The following is a 22,134-nucleotide window of genomic DNA, read 5'->3' on the forward strand; positions in this document are numbered from 1 at the left end:
TGAGCACCGTAGTGGGGATACAAATTAAAAAAATTTATATTTTCAATTTTGATGGTGACTTATGTTATAACTTGACAATATATAGTCGAAAAGTAAGAGTACAATTTTCAATATCTAGATTAATTTTCAAAATATTGAAAATTTTGTTTTATTATTTAGATTTTTATATTTCGAAAACCAAGGCAGATATCGAAAAATTTTATTCTTCTTTCTCGTTTACATTCATGAAGTTATAACAAAATTCATCATCAAAGTTGAAATTAAAATGCAAACTTTTTCAACCACAAGCCTAAATTTGCTGAGGCGCTTGTACTAAGAATATTTTTCTTTAAGGAAATAAAACATTTTTGCATACAATTTGACTTGTAATGAAAAAAAAACAAGTGGAAACAAACAATTGACTGAGTTAACTGTTAAAATATCATGTATAGACTTTGTTGATTACACTGTCACATTACACATACATACATGTCACACATACATAACTGATATTCCCATTGAATAGATACTATATAAGTTGCGCCTAACTTGCGCCCTCACGGGTAAACAGTGATATTTACGTAAAAATGTTTCAAACAAAGATTGTATATTTTTTTATAAGGAACATTTTTTTATTTGAACTTTTGTTCTATTTCTAACGGTTTATAAAATGGGTAGCATCAATATTTTGAGTGTTTAAACTTGGGACTGAACTTAATATACTATGTATATTTCATATATACATGGTATAATAATTACTTAATGTAGGTAATGCAAAGATACTGTAGATAGTGAATAGTTTTTCAAGAATAAGTTTTCAAAATGCAGTGTTTTATTACAATATTTTATATAATTTTTAAGAAACACATTTATTTTACTTTTATACATCTGTGGAAATAAAATTTCCAGGAAATATTTTCTTTTGTTATATAAGTGAGAGATGCTTTTTAAAACCTAATGCAATATAACAAATAAAATTTATCAGAAATAAAACTTCAATGAATTTTAACTCATGTTGCTAAAATTTGAATATATTTCATATATTATTCATGAAATACGCCTCGTAAAATTTTGTCATTTTGAACACCTCACTTTGCGTACGAAATTATCAACAAGCTTCGAACGTTACGTTTGCTTGAAGACCCCTTGCTCTCTCCATACCACACTTCGTCACGCTAAGCTATATTCAACCCTATCTGCGTTTACGTAACGTATTTTATAAATGGAAATTCCCTCCTTATAAGGAGAATTTGGATATACAACCAAGAATTTGGGTGGGAGAGTTAATTTGAAATCAAAGTAAGTTTTATTTCCAAAAAAAAAGCACATTTCTCATAAACGGTATAGAGAATCGATATGAATTTTTCACAAAAAGCCAATACAAGGGTGATTAATAGATAAATAAAATATTAAATTTTGTAATAATTTTCATTTCAACTCCTTAAGGTATTTCGATACCGTAAATTGAAAATGATACCCAAGATTTCAAATTTTTGCTATCAATTAATCATCTTTTTATATATCTTTTGCGAAATACATGTACGGTTTAGTAGAAGGTAACGATCAAAATCAGTGTTTTTACCAAAAAATATTAAAACTTGAGGAATATTGATAAAAGTTTTTTATGTAAATGGTAAAAACATTTTTAAAAGCAGTTATAGGCTAAAAAGCCAACATTTATTACGACTTCTTCATAATAACAACATGTAAAAAGGGCTGTTTTTAATGATTAATTTATCGTAAACCGTACAGAGAATGACTCTAGGTGAAGAATTCTCACTGCACGGGCCGAAAACCGAAGTTGTTTTTAAAAATCTTTGGAAGTACGTAAAATATGAACGTTTAAAATTCCTAATTAAACAAAGAGGTAGATATAGGTAACTGACGTTAGTATTCGATATCACTATAGAGATACATATTAAATACATATAAAACTTTGTTTTGCTAAAAGGAGATGTGTAACAATCTTTGAATGCTTATAACTTCTTCGTATTTTTTTTAATTTCACTTTTAAAGTGTGCATGGTATCAAGTCTAGTTTTTTCATTTTTATGCGTAATATGGCAAATTTGACATCAAACAATTACCGTATCGAATTGAATTCATATCCCTCCGAGAGAGAGTCCCGCTGACCGATTCCTTCAGTCAAGATTATCCGTTCTCCTCTTCGCATTAAAAAGTTGTCTATATATAATACAATACTCAATATATCCATTGAGTGTTCAATAACAGGTGTTGAAAACTACTCTGATGGAACAAACTACGTGTAGAAAGTCAATACGAAATTACGAAATTTACAAATTCATTTTATTTGACAAAAACTACAGAACTACACAATTTTATTTTATTTATAATTTGCAAAAGGAAAAATGTAATAACAGTGAACTTACTACCAACTATTTTAAAATTTTTATTTTTGTTCAACACAAAAATAAAAAACTTTATTATTGTACTTTACGTTTTTGTAACCATAGGTACTAACAAACACATTAATCCAGGCCAGAAACGCATTTGTTCTACTTAGTACACAGACGGCAAACGTATGTTTTTAAAGAGATTATTTTGTTAAATAGCCATCATAAAAGTTATATCTATGTGCTCTTTGAAAAATATATAATATATTATTTTTGCAAAATAAAACTTTGGTCAAAAAAAATTTAATGGTAGAGGCTATTGATACTACACTATAATCTGGATATAGTTCTTTGACCAGGAAATACAAAAATTCAAAATAATTAGCTCCGAGTTATAAAAAACGCTTACATATAAAGATAAGTTATTATTTTTAAGCACTTTGCATTCTTTTTTGGCAGTTTTAAGTAATGAATGGAAACAAATGAGAAAATAACAAAACTTATTGCTTCAATACCCATGTACTGTGTTAAGTATTAAAACTTGAACTGTTTTATCATAACTTAACATTTTGAATTGACAAAACATTAAAAGATCGATAGGTGTAGTGGGACATACAGTAGGAACTACTTTCTTTTCATACCTTGGTACATTGTATTGTAGCGCTTACTTTTTTTTATTAACGAGATATTCAAATACTTAATTGATCCTTGTATAGAATTTAATTTTATAGCTACTTTTAGTTTCTATCTCTATGAAATACTTGTAGAATTAGTTTAAAAAAGACATTCTTCTGATTTAGTAGTCAACCCAACATGTGAGTACATTACGTTTGGTTTGATTAGGATATTTATTTTGACATAACATAAAAATTGAATTGTACTTACTTTAAATTATCTCTGTTTTTTTTAACTTCTGATAACTTTACTACTAAATTTTTGTTTATATGATAAAATTTTCTCAAAACTTATGGTAACCTGAATCGATTGAAAAAGTTCTAATTTCCTAGGTAACCTAGATGTCTGTTTTTGGTGTCTGTTGCAGTTTTTTGGGTTTTAACTCTTTTAGTGTTTGTCAACACCTTAAACGATTAGGGCTTCATTAATTGTCGTTTTTAACTTCAACATTTTCTTATTTGGAGAAATTTTTATAATATGGAAAGTTGTATGAAATAAAATTACTATAAAATATTTAATTTCAGATCATTTTTCGCTAAATAATTTGTGTCGATATTTGATATTTTTTGTTTGACTAAAAGAATTTCCAAATAATTTTTTTTTTGAGAATATCTTAAAATTTAAAACGATAATTAATGATCTTCTGTAGTATTTCCGAAATCAGATCGTTTTCATTTACTTAGGGTCAGTGCATTTCAGTTCTTCTTATTGCAATAATTAATATGATATTATTAATTTGATTTATATTATATAAACACTCATATAATTATTGTTTTTTGTTGCAGATAATTATTGATCCAATCAAAGGCTTATTATTTAAATGTCGTCATGATAGTAAAATGTTATTTCCAAATGCACCTGCACCTGGTATCAGCTCGACAAGACAACGAATTTTTTGTGATAAATATGAAAATGTTGTCATATACGATCATTTAATACGAACGTATCGTGGTTAAAACAATGAAACATACAAAAGCTAGCATATCACACATTCATCCAATAATAGCTAATACTATGTGTTGTATATATATATATATATATAGACATATGTATTTTATCTTGATTGTATTCAATGAATTGTAAAATGAACATGTAAATTTTATGAATAAATTTTAATATTTTTGAAAATTTTATAACGAACAAGAATTGAAATATATATACATTTTTGTTTTATAGGATCTATCGGCCGTTATCCGCCGGCTTCGCTGAACGTTTCCAACTTTCAAAAATATGAATGCAAATAGTGATGGGATATACATATATACAACTATGTATAATAAACAACATACAATTTCATGGACTGCTTAACTCTCTTAAAACCCTTAATAAATCCCTTTAGTTGGCTAACCCTTAAGGAGGCTTCCGCCCTAGCTGTGGTATTCGCTTTACGCTTTTACGCTAAAACTAGTGAATGGTTGGTAATGAAACTGTACAGCAATATAGCTGATACATCAGAATAATATAATTTATAAAGATATATTAATAAAAAAATTTACAAATTTATTTAATTTGATAAATAAATAAATTACAGATTTCTGTAAAAGTAGTCATTTCAGTAGTCATTGCCAGAAATTACAGATTGCTATAAAAATAGTCAATATAAAATACTAGCTGGGAACTACCCGCTTTGCTGGGCAACATCCCCACTTGCACCCCTCTCTCCACATTTCCTTGCGTTGGATAACAGTTTTGTAATGTACACGTCATGCTCTTTTATTTGATACCCCACTTAGGTATATTTGTAAATATTCGATATTTCCTTCCCACTTTCTCGCTACACCTTTCTACCCTCCGAAGGTTAAAAAAATTTCTAAATGTAATTTAAAACATTCTGACCAAGTTTTGAACTATTAAAAGCCATAATTGAAAAATATGAATTTTTTATTCATGAACACCCCCGCAACCCCCCTTGTGGGTGGAATTTCGTAAAATCCGTTCTTAGCTGACCTCTACTTGGCAAAAGGAATATTCCTGGCAAATTTCAAGTCTCTAGGTCTTATAGTTCCAGAGATATCGTGATGAGTGACTATCTATATCTATAGAAAGTCTCCTATATATTTATAGATTTCACGGCCATTTTCTCTGATATACTCAATGAATAATTACTACTATACATTTAAAAAAATAGAAAACCATACATATATTTTACCTGTGTAAAACAATCCTTGCCATTATTTCAAGTGTTATAGCAAGGGAACAAGCGAGAGCAATCTTTACCAATCTTTACTTTTAAGCCCAGCGAAGCGGGTGGGTATCACTCCAGTATCATATATATAAGTTTTAAAGTGTAAATATGTAGCACAATTTTTCCATACAATTTTTCAATCTTTTCATTCCATTTCTATCCTTTGAGGTTCATTTTGAGAAAACAAAGTAGCCTGCGATCATGTTTCATCAATGTTCAAGATATACCCATATCAAGTTTTATCAAAATTCAGCCGTTTATCCACAAAAACTATAAGCAGTCAGACAGACAGGCAGGCAGAGTTGCTTTGACATTTATAATATTACTAACATCTAAAAAGAATTGTAAAATCGGTAGAACGTTTATTTTGTAACAAAATAGGCCCTTTGAAACGACTGTAAGTATAGCTCCATCAATCGTTTAAATTATTAAAATCTTAAAATTTCGTTAAAGCATGAAGTTTCGTATTTAATATCACGAATTTCCTTTTTATTAAAAGATATCATAAACTTGGACATAATGAGAATAATTCTTGGATGTAGGTCAATATAATCCTCTAAATATAGTTTCCTTTATTGAATTTATAAAATTTTTAAATTTCTATTATTTCTATTATTTTCATTTCTAAAATTGTTGCAATTTATATGTATGACCATTTTTCCTTAATGAAACATTTGTTTCAAATTTTTAACATTCGTTCTCTTACGTTTTCGAAAAAATTATTTCATTTAATTAAATTTTTGTTTAACTGGAAAAACTGTATATTAACTTTTTGATAGTATATTATTTTATTTAACCTGAAATCGTAAAAAATCGTAAATTTTTTGGAATATTTAACGATGAAGACGAAGAAGCAGGAAATAATACTTTTGTAGAAATTCGTCACCATAATCCGTTTATTTTTGCTTAATTCTAATATCATTCGCCATCACAACCAATAATCTGCCAGAAGATATAGTGAGTTGCGTGTAAGTCGTTGTGGTAGCCTTACTTAGACTTACACTACTTAGACTGTTAAACAGTTTTTTAAACCCATACGCAAAATTTAGGATAATTTTTTAGTCTTACAAATATATTACAGTTACTTATTAGTTTCAATTTGTTTGTATTTCAAAAATGAGTTTTTTTCTTATATTACTAATATTCCCGTTAGTTTATTAATCAGAAAATTATTGGTCTAACTTGTAAAGCTCTCATCCACGCATGGGGTGTTAAATTTCATACTGCGAGCACAACCATTGATATAGAAAAGAATTTTATTCATTGCAAATACATATTTTTACATGCTGCAATGACCATGATAACACCACAGTTCTTGCTTGCTATCACAAAGCAATTTTCACATTCACATTCTTTTAAATCAAATAATATAAAATTGGTATGAATGTCGTCGTACCGTTCGTTGTAAGGTTACAAAACGTCCATTTCCGTTCACAAGCAGATAGACATAGATATCAAATTATTATATTTCACAGAAAAATTATGTATACGACGATCTAAAATGACATTTTATTCTACGAAATAATTTAAATTTATTTAATATTACAGTTTTTTCATTTTCTTTTTCTGATATTATTTGCCGCAAATTACTATGTTTTTGAAATAAGTTTAAACAAGGGAAAACAAACAATTAACTGAGTTAATTGTTGAAATACCATGTATAGACAGTGTTGATTACTCTATCACATTAAACATACTATAAAATTTGCATCTAATGTGTGCCCTCGTGAGTAAACAGTGGTGTTTACAAAAAATGTTTCAAACAAAAGTTTTTTATTTATTTATTTATTATTATTATTATTATTTTTTTTATAAGGAATATTTACATTTTTTACATTTAAACTTTTGTTCTATCTCTAACGGTTTACAAGATGAGTCCTATGGGACCGAATTGACATATGTTGCTCATTTACGAACTCGACCTCACTTTTAACGTCTTGAGTGCGCTGTAAAAATTTCAACCGAAAATGGACTAATTAGATGATTCTATGAACACCTATATATTTTTTCGTAGCATTAATATTTTTAAGCGTTACAAACTTGGGACTAAACCTAATATACTATGTATATTTCATATATGCATGGTATAAAAATGAACCTGAATGAATATATCTACCGTAATGGATAGCAAGAGTAATAGAAACTTTTTTCACGGTTTCGTAGTTTTTTTGATGACTAAATTATATTTAAAAAAGAACGCATGGAATAAATGCTAAAACTATAAATAAGCATGTTTGATACGCGTGTCATCAGCGATAGGAAAATTTGTTGTTGTAGTAGATAATTATCAAATTTATCTTAAAGTAAATTGTTATTACGGTTCCATCTTTTATCTAGCTACACGAACAAACAGTAATAGGCTTTTCATCGATTTGCTTTTGTTTCGGATTCAAGCAATTGTCAAAAAACTAGTCAACTTAAAAAATTCTAATACATTTTAACTTTTTACCTTTATCAATAGCGCATTTTGACAAAGATAGAGGATATGTGATATGTCTTTATTGGCATCTGTCCGAATCACAAAAGAATCAATTTTTAAATGAAAAGCGCACTAACAAAATATAAAAAGAAAAAAATTATAGGATCGAATTTTTATTGGAACGAAGCGATTTACCATGGTGAGCAAACTGGCCGAAATCGTCACGTAACACTATTATATATGCTGTGTCATATCCATGGCAATCACGATATGTTCACCTACTTTATATTACTTTTATTTATTATAGTACACTAATTTTGCATATGCATTACTAGTTTTGAATGTAAATAGTATTAAAATGGCAAAATTCGTATACTACAATTATGTGCGTTTGGGAACACTACCTCTTCTAACCAAATTCATTACTATTCTGTTAGCTGTCAAACGAACATCAATTGATAATTATTTAATAAATTATGATAACTAATTAGTTTATAACTTTATTTCGGTGAGCAATCAAAAACAGATTATATGTTTAATACAAATATACAAATCTTAATAAAATTGTATATAAGTAGGTATTAAACGTTTAATTTTATTTTTGTCAAGTTTCATAAGGAACTTCGTTTCTAACGGGGGTCCCACGACCGCAATCTTTTTTTTTTAAATTAGATTGTTTCAAGTAAATATTATTTCAAGTAGTTTCTATTTCCTGTTTAAGAATACCTAGAGTGTAATTTTAGTTATGCAGATAAAAAAATCAAATTAAAAACAATTGAAAACAAACAATTGATTGATTTAATTGTTGAAATACCATGTATAGACATTGTTGAAGACTCTATCACATTACACATACCTATATGTCACACATACATAACTGATATCTCCAAATAATACATACTATACAATTTGCGCCTAAAATGGTAAAATGTTTTAAACACAAGTTAAGTTTATTTTCTTATATAGAAGATTTTTTACATTCAAAATTTTGTTCTATCCCTAACAGTTTACAAGATGGCAACAATCAATTGTCCTATGTTGTCATTTACGAACTCGACCTCACCTCACACGCTGTAAAAATTTCAGCTTGATATCTTTTTTCGTGTTATCGTGTTCACAGACGGACAGATGGACGGACGGACAACCGAAAATGGACTAATTAGGTAATTTTATGAACACCTATACCAAAATTTTGTTAGTAGCATCAATATTTTTAAGCGTTACAAACTTGGGACTAAACTTAGTATACCTTGTACATATTAACATGGTATAAAAAAAGTAAAAGCATTATAGAAATAAACGGAAAGAGTACTATAATTATAAGTTCATGCAAAGATTATTAATTAAGTTAAGGATTATACTGGGAATAAGTACTTGTTTTAATTTAAATATGTTAGAGAATCATTACAATTCATGTGTTACATTATTAATAATAACAAATTTTCATATAACAAGTAAAGAAAATGATTGCATCAAATATTATAATAACTTGCTTGAATGGTGTCTATAAAAGTTGAATATTGTAACAATTATTAGAACAATGACATTCAATGTTTGTAAGTTTATACCGGATGTTTTTATTGTGAATGGATATTTTAAATTATTCATAATTATTTTACAACATATTAAGTAATTGAAATAAAATCTTTTTAAATAAGGCAATGAGGAATTGAATTTACGTACTATTTAACCTTCTAGTAATGGCATCAAGTCTCACAAACTCGACATGGCTTCTTTTCTTCTTAAATTCCAAGCAGGTTCCTCTATTTCAATGGACACCCTAAGATTCTTTCTCAGGGATCCCACGGCGACCCTTGCCTGCCCACACGGACACAAGTACACGTATCACTGACAAAATAATTGATATGCAAAGAGATTTTCAAAGTTACTGGACACAAACTTATGTTGTATAATGTTTCTTTTATTGGTTTTAATAATTTCAGGTGCAATTGATTGACAGAAATCCAATTTTCCAACTTTCAAAACACGTAAAATGAGACAAAATGCGCCAATAACATTATATAACTATCTAATTAGCACAGTAATTAAGACGAAAAACTAATCCAGAGTAGACTAAATGCTTATAATTTATATTTCGTGTCAATAATGACGTCACAATCGACCTAAAAATGGGGTGCTTTTTCTATTTAGCTAACCTTTAACCTTGATACTTATATGTTCAAGCTCTCCAAAAAGTTAAGGGCAACTCTGCTTTCGAAGGATAGAGGTTAGAAATTTTTTTTAGCTACCAATTCCTGACTATAGTTAAACAGTGAATTACAGCGTGGCTGTTCATTTAGTTATAAACGAAATTGTAATTTTCTTATTTCAAAAACTCGGGAGGACTAATTTTATATGTCGGGCGACATCTCGGAGCTATTTTTTCAGTAGATGCCTCCGAAACATGTCGTTCAATGTCAGAATCAACCATATTTTCATTCCTATTGAATATTTAGGGTAGGCGATTTAATAAGGAAACAAAACAACTTAAAGTTCCAGCTCATTTAACGATTAAGAGAGTATTTTTCAAGATTTATTCAGATTGGGTTCGAAATAGAAAATATTCATACAGAATTTTATGCGATATCTTAACCCTAATATACTAACCCTATCAATAAATGGATTCGCTTTTTAATTTTTGGGGTCCAAATTATCCTAAGTTGGCCAAAAATTGCAAAAATACATTTTTATTTGACAGATTGTAGGAAAAGTTTCTGAGATGTCGCAACTTCAGTCGATTACACATAAACGTCTGTTCAATTGCAAAAGGAAGTTGATTTTTTTCATGAATAACATCATTTTGTAATTTCAAAGAACAAAAAGAAAAAATATAAATAAGACATAAGGTAAATGCCCTTAAACTATAGGTATTAGGTACCCATATGAATTGGATAATTATTATTTAACGTATTTTACCCATAGTATAGCTTACCATATAAATTATACAAGATTGGGCAACGAAGTATGCGTTTTTGGAAATGTTTTAAAACAAAAATACATTAATTTTTCTAAATTATTGTTTTGCCATTTTTAATTTAATAAAACATTTGAGAAAATACTATTTTTAAGTAAACATTATTAATTAGGTCAGCATTGGTTCTATAGGCCGTCCAAAAGGTCACTACTCAGGTCATAGGACGCAATTTGATACCCACCAATCTGCTGATAATCCGCGACTCCTTATTTATTTTGATATTTTGAGTACCCCTCTTTTATAACCATGCATTACATCAGCCCATCACAGCTTTTAAATGAATTAGTTTTTTTTTGAGACGGCGCGAATTGAACCCGCTACCCTTGACATAATGCGTACCGTATTGGTTATTCTTTAATCAACTGAGTCTCTAGGAGTAGGGTTATAAAGTTAGTTATCAACTAGTCAAACCTAACAATTTGACTTGGAAAGAATAGTATCAGAAAATAGAGAAATTGAATCAGGATAGTCAACAGTTGAAGCACTGTAAAAATTAAACTGGTAGTCCAAAATCTGAAAAATTTGATTAAAAACGTATTCTCCGGATAAATGTATACGCCTAAATGGACATCATCTACCTGGACTTATACTTTTTTTAATTCTGTTTTAATTTTAGTTGGTAAAAATAAAATTTACTTAATTTAGTAGTCCAGACTCTAACCCGTGTCGTCTAGATAACCGGTCTAGTATGTAGCCAACTCCATCTCAATTATGTGTAACATCTTCGCGTCATATATTATCGGTTTATTTTATGTCTATAATATACAACAGCAGCTTCACACTGCTTTTAAAATTTTAACAAAATATTTTGAAAATGTTAATACGTTTATGTTTCACAGAGCTTTCTAAATCGCACACTTCCTTGCTTCACCGTATATCATGTGTAAAATTATTAAAATATTGTAGTTTATTATAAATTCAACACAACACAAGGGAGTTTGGTATGCGGTAGGTACTTGTGTAGATGATGTCGAATAGTATCTACTATGTACTAATATAATAATAATATCAAGTTTATCGTCAAATAATCATCAAGAAGTTATGAAACCAAATGTATATTCTGGTATATGTTTGAAGATGGTGTATAATTTGACATTATCAAAGTTTCACTAAATAAATTAAGGCAATCAAGAAACGTGTTAATATCATATTGCTAGCAATAATATATTAATGCTAACAAGCTAGCACCTTCAAATGCAATTATTATTTTATAAAAGTACATGTACTTTAGTTAAAATTTCATTATAAGTATATGATTACATGAAACTTAAAATTATTCAAGAATAGTAATTAATTCTGTAAAAGTTTTATAAAATTTGTTGGGAATGGAATATTATAATCGCATCAAGAAATATAATACAAGTTTCGTACAAAAATACATATTTATGGAAAATTTCAGCTACTTATTGTTATTGTACGAGAGCTCAATGTTAGAGGTGGTGATGAAATGAGTCTCGCGCGCTAGTAAAGCATATCTAAGAATAAGTAAAATGAATAATTTTCGAATATCTAGACTTTGAAATTTTTATAAGTAAATCAATCAGATACTATACATTTTACATTATTTATATAAAAACAAGTGTGAATAAACAATCGACTGAGTAAATTGTTGAAATAGCTTGTGAAGACAACGTTGAATATCGGTGAATATCATTAAGGATAAAATAGCGGCCAGTTTTTCCACGAACATTTTTCTAGTGATACTGTTTTTTGTCTTTTGAACTACATAATTTCAAACAAAGTTTCAAACAAAAAAAATTTTTCCCGGAAATTGATCTCTTTGGCCCCCTTAATAATATTGGATGGGTTTTGTATGAAATTTCATTCAATTAACTCATTATTTGTAGCTACCCACAAATTTGAACGGTGGATCTTCTATATTTTTTGGGAAATGGAAACTTAAGTTTTTTACTAATTAAAACCCTCTCGACAAAACGAAATATTTACGAAAAGTTGTTCCAAACAAAAGTTGTATTTATTAATTTAAAAAAAAATTAAGATAAGAAACAAACTTTCGTTTTTAAACTTATGTCCCGTATACCTTACGGTTCAAATTATATTATAATTTTTAGGTGCTGAGCATGCTATGAAAATTCAGCTTGATATCTTATCTCTTTTCGATTTTGACTATTAAGGTGATTTTATGAACACTTATAGAAAAATTTTGTTCGCAGCATCAATATTTCTAAACTTTACAAAATTGGGATTAAATATATTTATATATACGGGTTTAAAAATATAGGGTGATAACTTTGTACATCTTAAATAACTAATTTGAATTATGTTTTGTTAGCTTAAATATTCTTATGGAATAAACATATTATATCATTCGATAATATGAAACAAATATTATATACATGATTATATAATTATTTGTATAACAAACATAATTAGAAGGTGGTTGCGTGGTATCTTTTATTTAACTGAACATATTCGCTTTATAAAATAAATAAGAAATTATAGTCTTGATAGGTATATATTTCAGAAAATCATATTTCACGTAATGTTTACTGAATCAAGATGAATCACCATTTTAGTTTCTTCAAATCATTTTAATTTTTCTCTGTTTTAGTATACAAGGTGGATCCTTTTTATCCATTCTAGTTAATAGCTCGTTTATGCAGGCGGAAAACATGTGTACTATAATTTTGGTTGTATCACGAATATTTCTAAACGTTTCAAACTTGGGACTGACCTAATATACTCTAATATATTTCATATATACGGGTAGAACAATATAGGGTGATAACTTTGTACATTTTAAATAACTAATTTGAATTATGTTTTGTCAGCTTAAATTTTCTCATATAATATACATATTATAATATTCGATAATATGAAACAAATATGATATACATAATTATTTATATAACAAACATAATTAGGAGGTGGTTGTGTGGCATCTTTAATTTAACTGAACATATTGTCTTTATTAAAAAAAAACCAGAATCTTGATAAATATATTTCAGAAAATCACATTTAGCATACTGTTTACTAAATTCAGCTGAATCGCTCTTTTAGTTTCTTCAAATCATTTTAATTTTGCTCTGTTTTAGTATACAGGATTGACCATTTTAATCCATTATGGCAACAAGCTAGTTTTGTTGTTAGTCAATCAAGAAGTAGCCTAAGCAACTGTTCTGACATCATTTAACTTCTCCAGGTTGCTTTAATAGTCAATTTAGAATCTATAAAAGGTAATAGATAGAATAAATTAAACTTTAAATTAGAAAGTTTATCTTCATAAAAAAACTAACATTTTTTTTTTTTTTAACATTCTTTCGAAAATCGCGTTTATCGAAAAATATATCATTATTTAATTTATAATCGAAAAAAAACACTTATTACAGAAAAATGCTTAAATCGTTAAGGGTAATAGAGGACATTCACCTGTGTTCATCACTTTTACCTGAAATTCTAATTTGACCTCTATTTTCAAATGATTTTGAAAATTTACCTGGGCTTAAAAGTTATTAACACAGACGAATGACCTTTATTGTTATAACGATTTTCGAAAAAATGATTTAAATAAAAAATGAGAACTTTTTTTATAATTTCAACTTCTTATTTAAAGTTTTATTCTACCTCTTACCTTTTTGGATCTTAATTGCCTATTAAAATAACCCGCAGAACTAGCTTCAATGTGATGTCAGAACATGATACCCCTCATCAAACTCTACAACTTTTGTTTAAGTTATTTCTTGATTGGTTAATTGCAAAACGAGCTATTAGCCACTATAGATTAAAATGATCCACCTTGTATACTTCGAAATGAACAGGATCTCCTCCTTTCTTTATTTTTATGAGGAACTTTTTTTTCATTTCAACAGTATTTCTCTTTTAGTCTGATGAAAAAAGTACCACCAATAAAATATATTCTCAACATTGGTAGCAAGTAAGTATTTTCTTTTTTGTTGACTCAAAAATATTTGTTTGTTACAAGAACATCAACAGTCAAGTAAAGGCGATTACTGTAATCGAGTAAGTTCTTTTACTTTGTACGTACTAATAGAAGATATATTATATATGATTTAGATACTTCTTGCCAGGTAAATAAGCATTTATTTCAATACCATATATACCTATCTACCTGTAAGCACTTTATATGCTTTTTAATCAGATCGGATAGAAAAAAATTAAATTTCCGATAAAAAGAAACCACTCATTGTATATGTCAAATGAAAACTATGCATTGCATTTTATAACGGTAGGTGTATGTGTATGTATGTATTTATAAAGATCCTTTCACAAGAACGGATTTGATTTTATAAAACATCGTTTGAAATATTAATAAATTACTTGTACCTTCTTTCATTCTTTTTTCTTAAAATAAGGTAAAACTTTTAAGGTGGTTGTCCTTGTACAATATTGTAAAAATAGTGTACTACATCATACAGCAGTGGTATGTACGTATAGATATGCTTAGCACATTCAAATAAGTATTAATTTTAACATGCTTTTAACTCAACTGCCCATTTATCACGTATTCTGTATGATAATAGCATAAGAATATCTGTAATTCTGTATATAATAGATATCTCTCTTACACTACTTATACTCTAAATATAATTATTTCTGTTATACAAAAAATTTAAATAACTTTGAGTGACTATATCTCAAGAATGAAGCCGTCAATAGTTTTGGTTTTTTTTTAAACTCACATGAACAAATTCATGAATGTTCAATTTGTTTTTTTGAAAATATCTTAAACCTAGTTTTTTTCTAGAATTAAAAACAAAACAAAACGCAACCTTTCCTATGCTCTCCATGTTAATTATCCGAACTCTAATTGTATTTAACTCGAGTTAGACATGGTCAATCGACTTCAAATGTTTTTTGGTTAATGTATTATTATATCCCCAATAAGGATACACAAATTTAGAATTTTCAGTCGATATGCCCATAGCAAGACAACAACCTTGAATGGTAATTTTATCTAGTTCTTAAATTTATAAACAAGTTACAATTGACTAATGGATGCATTCTGCAACAAATATCTATTGTTTTACCTATAAAAAAGTAAATGTGCACTTATTCAAAAACTGTTGTTTTTTTAAACTCAAGATTTTAAATACATTTTTTCAGGAAATTTAAAATTAAAAGATTTAAGTGTTTATGAGGAAAATAATAAGTAAAATGAATAATGTACAATTTTATCCACTAGTTGCATGTTTTAACTTCCTGATAGAAAGTAATTGTTTTGACTACAAAAATTCCCATCAAAACTTTGGCAACATCTTTAACGTTTTGTAGGAAGCAATGCTAAAATTTTATAAAATTACAATAATTATAAAACTCGTAGAGTAAAAATTTAAGACAAAAAGGATGAAATTTATAATTTATATTTAATTAACTAGCGTTTATTGCTAGTAAAATTCAAATGTTAACCATAAGCAGATTATAAATTTCATTAGAACTATATGTATCGCTATACATGATCATTTTTTCTATTTAACATATACATTTCACTAAAATTAGCGATGTATTATATGTCTAACATTTACAAAAATACATATATTCGCACCGTGTGTGAGTTTTATTCGAAGCGTTTCCATGGTAACGATACACTACTTTAATTATCGAATTGTATGGATCCATATATAATTGTATGGTTTGCAATTATGACTTACATTGAAAATTTAATATTATTGTCTCACAAATTTAGTTAAATAATTATGATAATTTACTTTTGAAAACTAATATTTGTGCAATTTGATTTCTTATTTTTACAATTTTTAATGCATTAAGTTTAATTAATTAGTGTTCTTCAATAATTTTAATTTTACATTTTCTGTAACATTAACATGTAAAGAACTGCAAATTAGTGATAACAGCCTCCTTTATCGCCAAAATTTTTCACTGGAAGCGCTGGTATCGATTATATTGTCCCTACCATGACTACGCACACAACGAATACTGTAGAATTTATACTAAATAGACGCAGAAAGTGTTTAGAGTCCTCTAAAGGCTTCACTCACCATAAATTGTTTTATTTTTTTGCTTAAGAATAAATAGAATTTTTTTGTTCGATTTGACCTTCAAAGACAATTAGATATGAGAATATTAAACAATTTAATTATATTTTAATACATACAAACATTTTGTAAGATACATTATTTCAAAGATATGAACAGATCTTTATTTATCTCTGCAGTATATTAAATATATCAATTAAATACAAATTGAAAATAAATAATAAAATTTGTATGAACAAAAACCAGTAATTGACCTACATTGTGTGTGGTTCCATTAAATAAATAGTTATAATTATTGTATGTAATTGTACAAAAATAATATTAGTAATAGTTGTACCTACAAAACAATGTAAACATAATAATATATATTAAATTAAAAATTTAAAGAAACACCAGACATAAAATCAGGTCAGCTTGATTCGTTTGTGGCATCGTAGCTTTGATTTGTGTTTTTTATTTTGTTTGAAAGGTAGTTTAATCGAGAGTCTTAGTAGGCATGTATTGAGAAAATCAACTTAGCCGTTTATCGCCTCTTTTCTAGTTGTTTCGTATACGAAAACCTACTCGCAATTAAAACATACCTATGAACATTCTCTTCAAATTACCTTTCAATCAAAAACAAACAAAAAATCAAAATGGGTCATTTGTCTAGAAGCTATTATGACACAGAATCAGGTCTCATCGATTCGTTTGTGGAATCGTAGCTCCTAAACAAATGAACTGATTTTGATTTTTTGTTGGTTTGAAGGAAGAAGACCGAGAGTCTTCTCTGATTATTTTTCAAGAAAATATGCTCAGCCGTTTGAAGAGCATCACCCCTTTTTGAGTTCTTATAGTAAATCTCTTTTGAAAACAAAACACTCCCAATCGAAATACCTTTCAAACAAACAAACAAACAAAAATTAAAATCGAATCATCCGTTTACTAGGTATGATGCTCCAGGCAGACACACAGATACCCGAGCTCGTTAAACTTATAACACCCCTCTATTAGTCGGGGGTTAATAAAATACCTACATGATACATTTATTATTTATTTTAATTTTATATTCACACAGTTCTCAAATGTTAATAATGTTAGCATTATTATCACGGGTGTAGAAACCACCATGTCTATGGTAGTAAAAGTATGGGACCTCATGCTCGTAAAATTAAGAGAAACCCTCGCTCACGTAAAAAAAACAATCGTAGAATATTATTCAAATTTCAAATGATAATTAAATTAAATAAAAAATAAAAGGTTACAAAGATTATTTGTACATAAAACTTAATTCCAGAAGATTCTAATAAATAAATGAAAAACAAAATTAATAACTTATACCTTTTTTTTTGCTATAATTTTTTCGCTTTTCAATTTTATGTTTTCATGGGAATATATTTTATAACATATTTTAAATTTTTGTCTTATTAATTGTTTATCTTTTGAACAATTAAAGCGTTGAGCTATCGAGACACTATCGCGAAAAGGGAACCAGCAAAAAATCGTGATTTTGGGTCTCCTAATAGGCAATACCAGTGATGATCATTACAAAACATCCATTCGAACAAAAATGTTACCTTTTTAATCAATAAAACTTTCAAATTTAAAGCGTTCATCTATCGATTACCAGTTATGGAGAAGACTTTCATTTAGCTTGAAAACTTGAAAATTTAGGTCAAATTAATGCATGCACAAGGTGTGTGCGCCTACACACCCAACAATTTTTGCTTGGAAAATTTTATCGGTAAAACTTATTTTACGAGTTTCAGGAATATGGCAACTTAAAAAAGTCACCTGTATAAATTGAATAACACAATATTTCGATAGAAAAATGATACAAGCGTGTTGAAAGGCGAATCCTTTATAAAATTAAAATGATGCTGTTGATAAATAAGGTATTTGGCGATGAAATTGAGTTGATAATCTAAAATTATACCTCTGAGTCACTCAAGTTATAAGATCCTAAATAACTAAGGAAAAAAATCATTCCAATATCTTGAAAATATTAAATAAATATTTTTTTTTTCTGGCTAAAACTAAAATCTTCGATATTCAACCTTAAATCTGTATATAGCGCCTACACGAAACGTATCATATTGAAAAAGTAAATTAAAATTTTCAAATAACTATTTTTTAATTATTTATTACTTATCTGTACCGTTATACAAACGGGCAATATAACTTTCAAATTATTGTTAATATAATTATAATTAAGATGAGAAAAAAAAACTGTTAAACAAAATAAAACAATTTTATGAGTTTAGAGTCGTAATAATTATAATGCCCACTAATGGAAGAAATAATGGTAATACGTTATGAGTACTTATACTGAACGAAATGAAACATAACTTGCTCTTTATAATTTTGCAAAATCGTTCATATATATGTTTTTCATATGAATGTATAAATACGGGTATATTAGAAATATCTATATAATATAAAAATGAATCGCTAAATGTGTTGCTAAGCACAAATCTCGAGAGCAGCAGAACCGATTTCGCTAATTCTTTTTTTAATATTCCTTAAAGTACGAGGATGGTTCTTATGGAGAGAAAAATTTAAAAAATTTCCTGAAAAAGTCTAAAAACACTTGCATATTCCCATATAGAAGATTCGTTATAATAATTAAAAGTCAATTTGAACTTTAATACCAAATCAAAAAGTGCTAGTAGATTGGTTTCGGGAAAGCAAAATAATAAATATTAATGTCTATTTATCAATATTTATACTATTGTAACATTACTCAAAAACAAATTATCTATGGTAAAATGTAAATTATCGTTGGTAAAATGACAATAAATAATAAAATTAATAATAAGTAAATTGAAATGTATACGCCTCTTTGCTGTGCATCTCTAGTATTACTAAATCTAAAAAAAAGCTAAAAATTTCTATAAAATTAAAAAAGTGTTGTGTGTTTGTGACTTACTAAACATGCCTTCTATAAGACGGCGGACAAATTTAGGCAGAAGAACCCAAAATGCAACAAGTCAAATTAATTATCAGTCTAAACTATACTAGATGACGCGGTGTCCCCAATAGCAGAATAAGTATTAAAATAAAAAAAGAATCAACTTTTAGCCGGTACGAAGTTTGCTGGGTCAGCTAGTTGTATAATAATTTACGGTGTTTTTGAATTAAAATAAGTTAATTACTTCACATAAAACCATGATCAACGGATTATGACTGAATTTCCGATATATACAAAGTTAAATAACGGAAAAAAAACTTTAAATAATAAATAAATTGTAATAATTTAATTATTAAGTAATGATCCTTACGGAAAAATAAGGAAAAAAATTTTCTTATAACAATTGAAATATTCTTAAAACAATTGATCTTCCTTTTTAAAATAAACTTAAAAACACATTATAATTTGTAAACTTTACCCAAATGTTAATATAAACTTATTTCCCTTACTACAAACGAACGTCCTGTTACATTTTAACAAAATAGTTAATAACTAACTGTTTTAATTTTGTTTCCGAACTTTTATCGAAGAGAATAAATTGATACAAATTTTATTTTGTATAACTTTGCTAGCAATGCAACAATTTTGATTTTATTGTTATTAATAAAATAGAATCTGTAAAGGAGCTTTCTTGGAAACTTTTACTTTATACTTCTAATTCACGGGCCTTTTTCACAAGTGATTACTAGTAGAAGAAACCTAACATTTTTTCAGATTTTTTTCTAAAAATATTTTAGCTTCCAAAGGGGCCTATTCGATTGATTATTAATACTTCTATTTATTTAACTAAAATATACTTTTATTTTATTCCCACTTTCAAAACCGCTAAGTGTACATCACTACTACACATAGCAGTATAATAATTAATGACACAATGGGATATAAATATAATTTAATTACCGACTTGGATTTACAATCACTAAAATAATTTTAAACAAATTAAAATAAAATAATTTTACAACGAAAAACTTCATTACCGTTAACACTTTTCTGTTTACTACCAAATAATCATTATCTCGTTTACTCAGGATTCTATGATTGTGCAACACTTTGATTTAATTCTTTTAACACTTTGATTTTTCGAACTCATTTTTAAAGAACAAAATGCGACACACTTTAAACTAAACTCTATTAGCATTCAATGCCACCAAATACACTTAAGATTGTAATATCGTTTCCAATTTAATTTTTAAATATATAAAAATAATAAAAATATTTCTGTTAACAAATCTGATAATTTACCTACATAAGTTTATACGAGATATACCGGGTTTTCTGTTAGTGGTATTCTATCAGGGATGTCTGTTAGTGGTATGTGTTTTCATGGAAACAAAAAAGAGCTTCAATCCCGAGGTCTGCATATTATTAATTTACCAGCTATTCCAAAAAGCAAAAATAAACGTCATAAAAATTATTGTAGAAATGAAAAGTTTTGATCAGGAATTTTAAGATGTATTTTCTCTTCTACAACAAACAATAAATTAAACCCTTCTAGCCGAGAAGCCTCTAATGCTATAGAAAAAAAACGTTCTACATATATAATTAAATTTTTTATATACCTACCCAAATTTTCGGAAAATTAATATGGCCGAATAAGTTACATGGAAATATATTAAAGTTATTATTTCAAATGAAATTATAGTAAATATTGTTTTTCATGGAATTTAAATGTGTCTGTGTCCACTTTTACCATAAGCGCTTACTAAAACAAAAATTTCTGCGAATGACAGAAAAATGTTTCATTAATCACTCAATGGGATAAAAAATAATTTAATTATCAATCCGGATTTAAAACAATAATTAAAATTACTATACATAAAATAATTAAATAAATTAAAATAAAAACCAAAATATAAATTCATTACCTCTAATACTTGTTTACTGGGTAGCAAATAATCAATATCCTTTTTACCCGGAATTGCAAGATTCTCGCACACAATTCTTTGATTTTTCGTACACATTTTTGCTGAAGGAAAAAAAAAAAACACAAGTCACTTTTTTTACTCAACACTAAGCACTCAGTGTCACTAAATACACTAAGACGTTAATTATGTATTTTTTACCTATATATATAATGATAATTTTAAGTTTCTGATAATTAATCAGGTAATTTACACTCGTATCACATGTGATAAATGTCTATATTATTCTATATTATATAGTAACTATATTATTCAAATATAATATTCCCTAAAATGTTTCAAATAAATTGATTAAACGTTCAATTATAGATACCAAATAATTTGATTTATTAATTATAATTGAAATTTGCATATATACAGTGTGTTTCAATAGTATGGACAGAGTAGGGTTGAGAGTCGAAGTGTGCAATTTCGAAAACGCTGGAAAATAAAAACCTATCAATTTTCCAGATGAATTTTTTTACCATCTTAAAATACATAAAATATCATTTAAGAAAAATACATAGATTGTTTTTTCAAGCGTATTTTAAAATGCATTTATGAACTAAATATGATAAATTGTATGTTTGATAAATTGTATAGAAACTCGAGTCCATAAAATAACTACAGTATTATCACATTCCGCAGGATTTGAACCACTTATTGCTCTTTTCCTTCAGTGCTTATTCAAATGTTTGTCTATTTACCCATATACAACTTCTC

At 27.5% G+C, this 22,134-nt stretch overlaps 1 protein-coding gene across 1 annotated transcript in view; it reads right to left on the reverse strand.

Annotated features, from left to right (window-relative positions):
• LOC123296845 (nitric oxide synthase, salivary gland) overlaps positions 1–21,542 on the reverse strand; it is a 240,472-nt gene extending 218,930 nt beyond the window's left edge. Inside the window, exon 1 of the mRNA XM_044878519.1 lies at positions 21,376–21,542. Within this exon, the coding sequence (XP_044734454.1) occupies positions 21,376–21,471 (96 nt within the window). The 5' untranslated portion in view covers positions 21,472–21,542. The remainder of the gene's footprint in view (positions 1–21,375) is intronic.
• Positions 21,543–22,134: the final 592 nt, after the last annotated feature.

Source organism: Chrysoperla carnea, chromosome 3 (genome assembly GCF_905475395.1).
Source record: "Chrysoperla carnea chromosome 3, inChrCarn1.1, whole genome shotgun sequence".
Lineage (NCBI taxonomy): Eukaryota > Metazoa > Arthropoda > Insecta > Neuroptera > Chrysopidae > Chrysoperla > Chrysoperla carnea.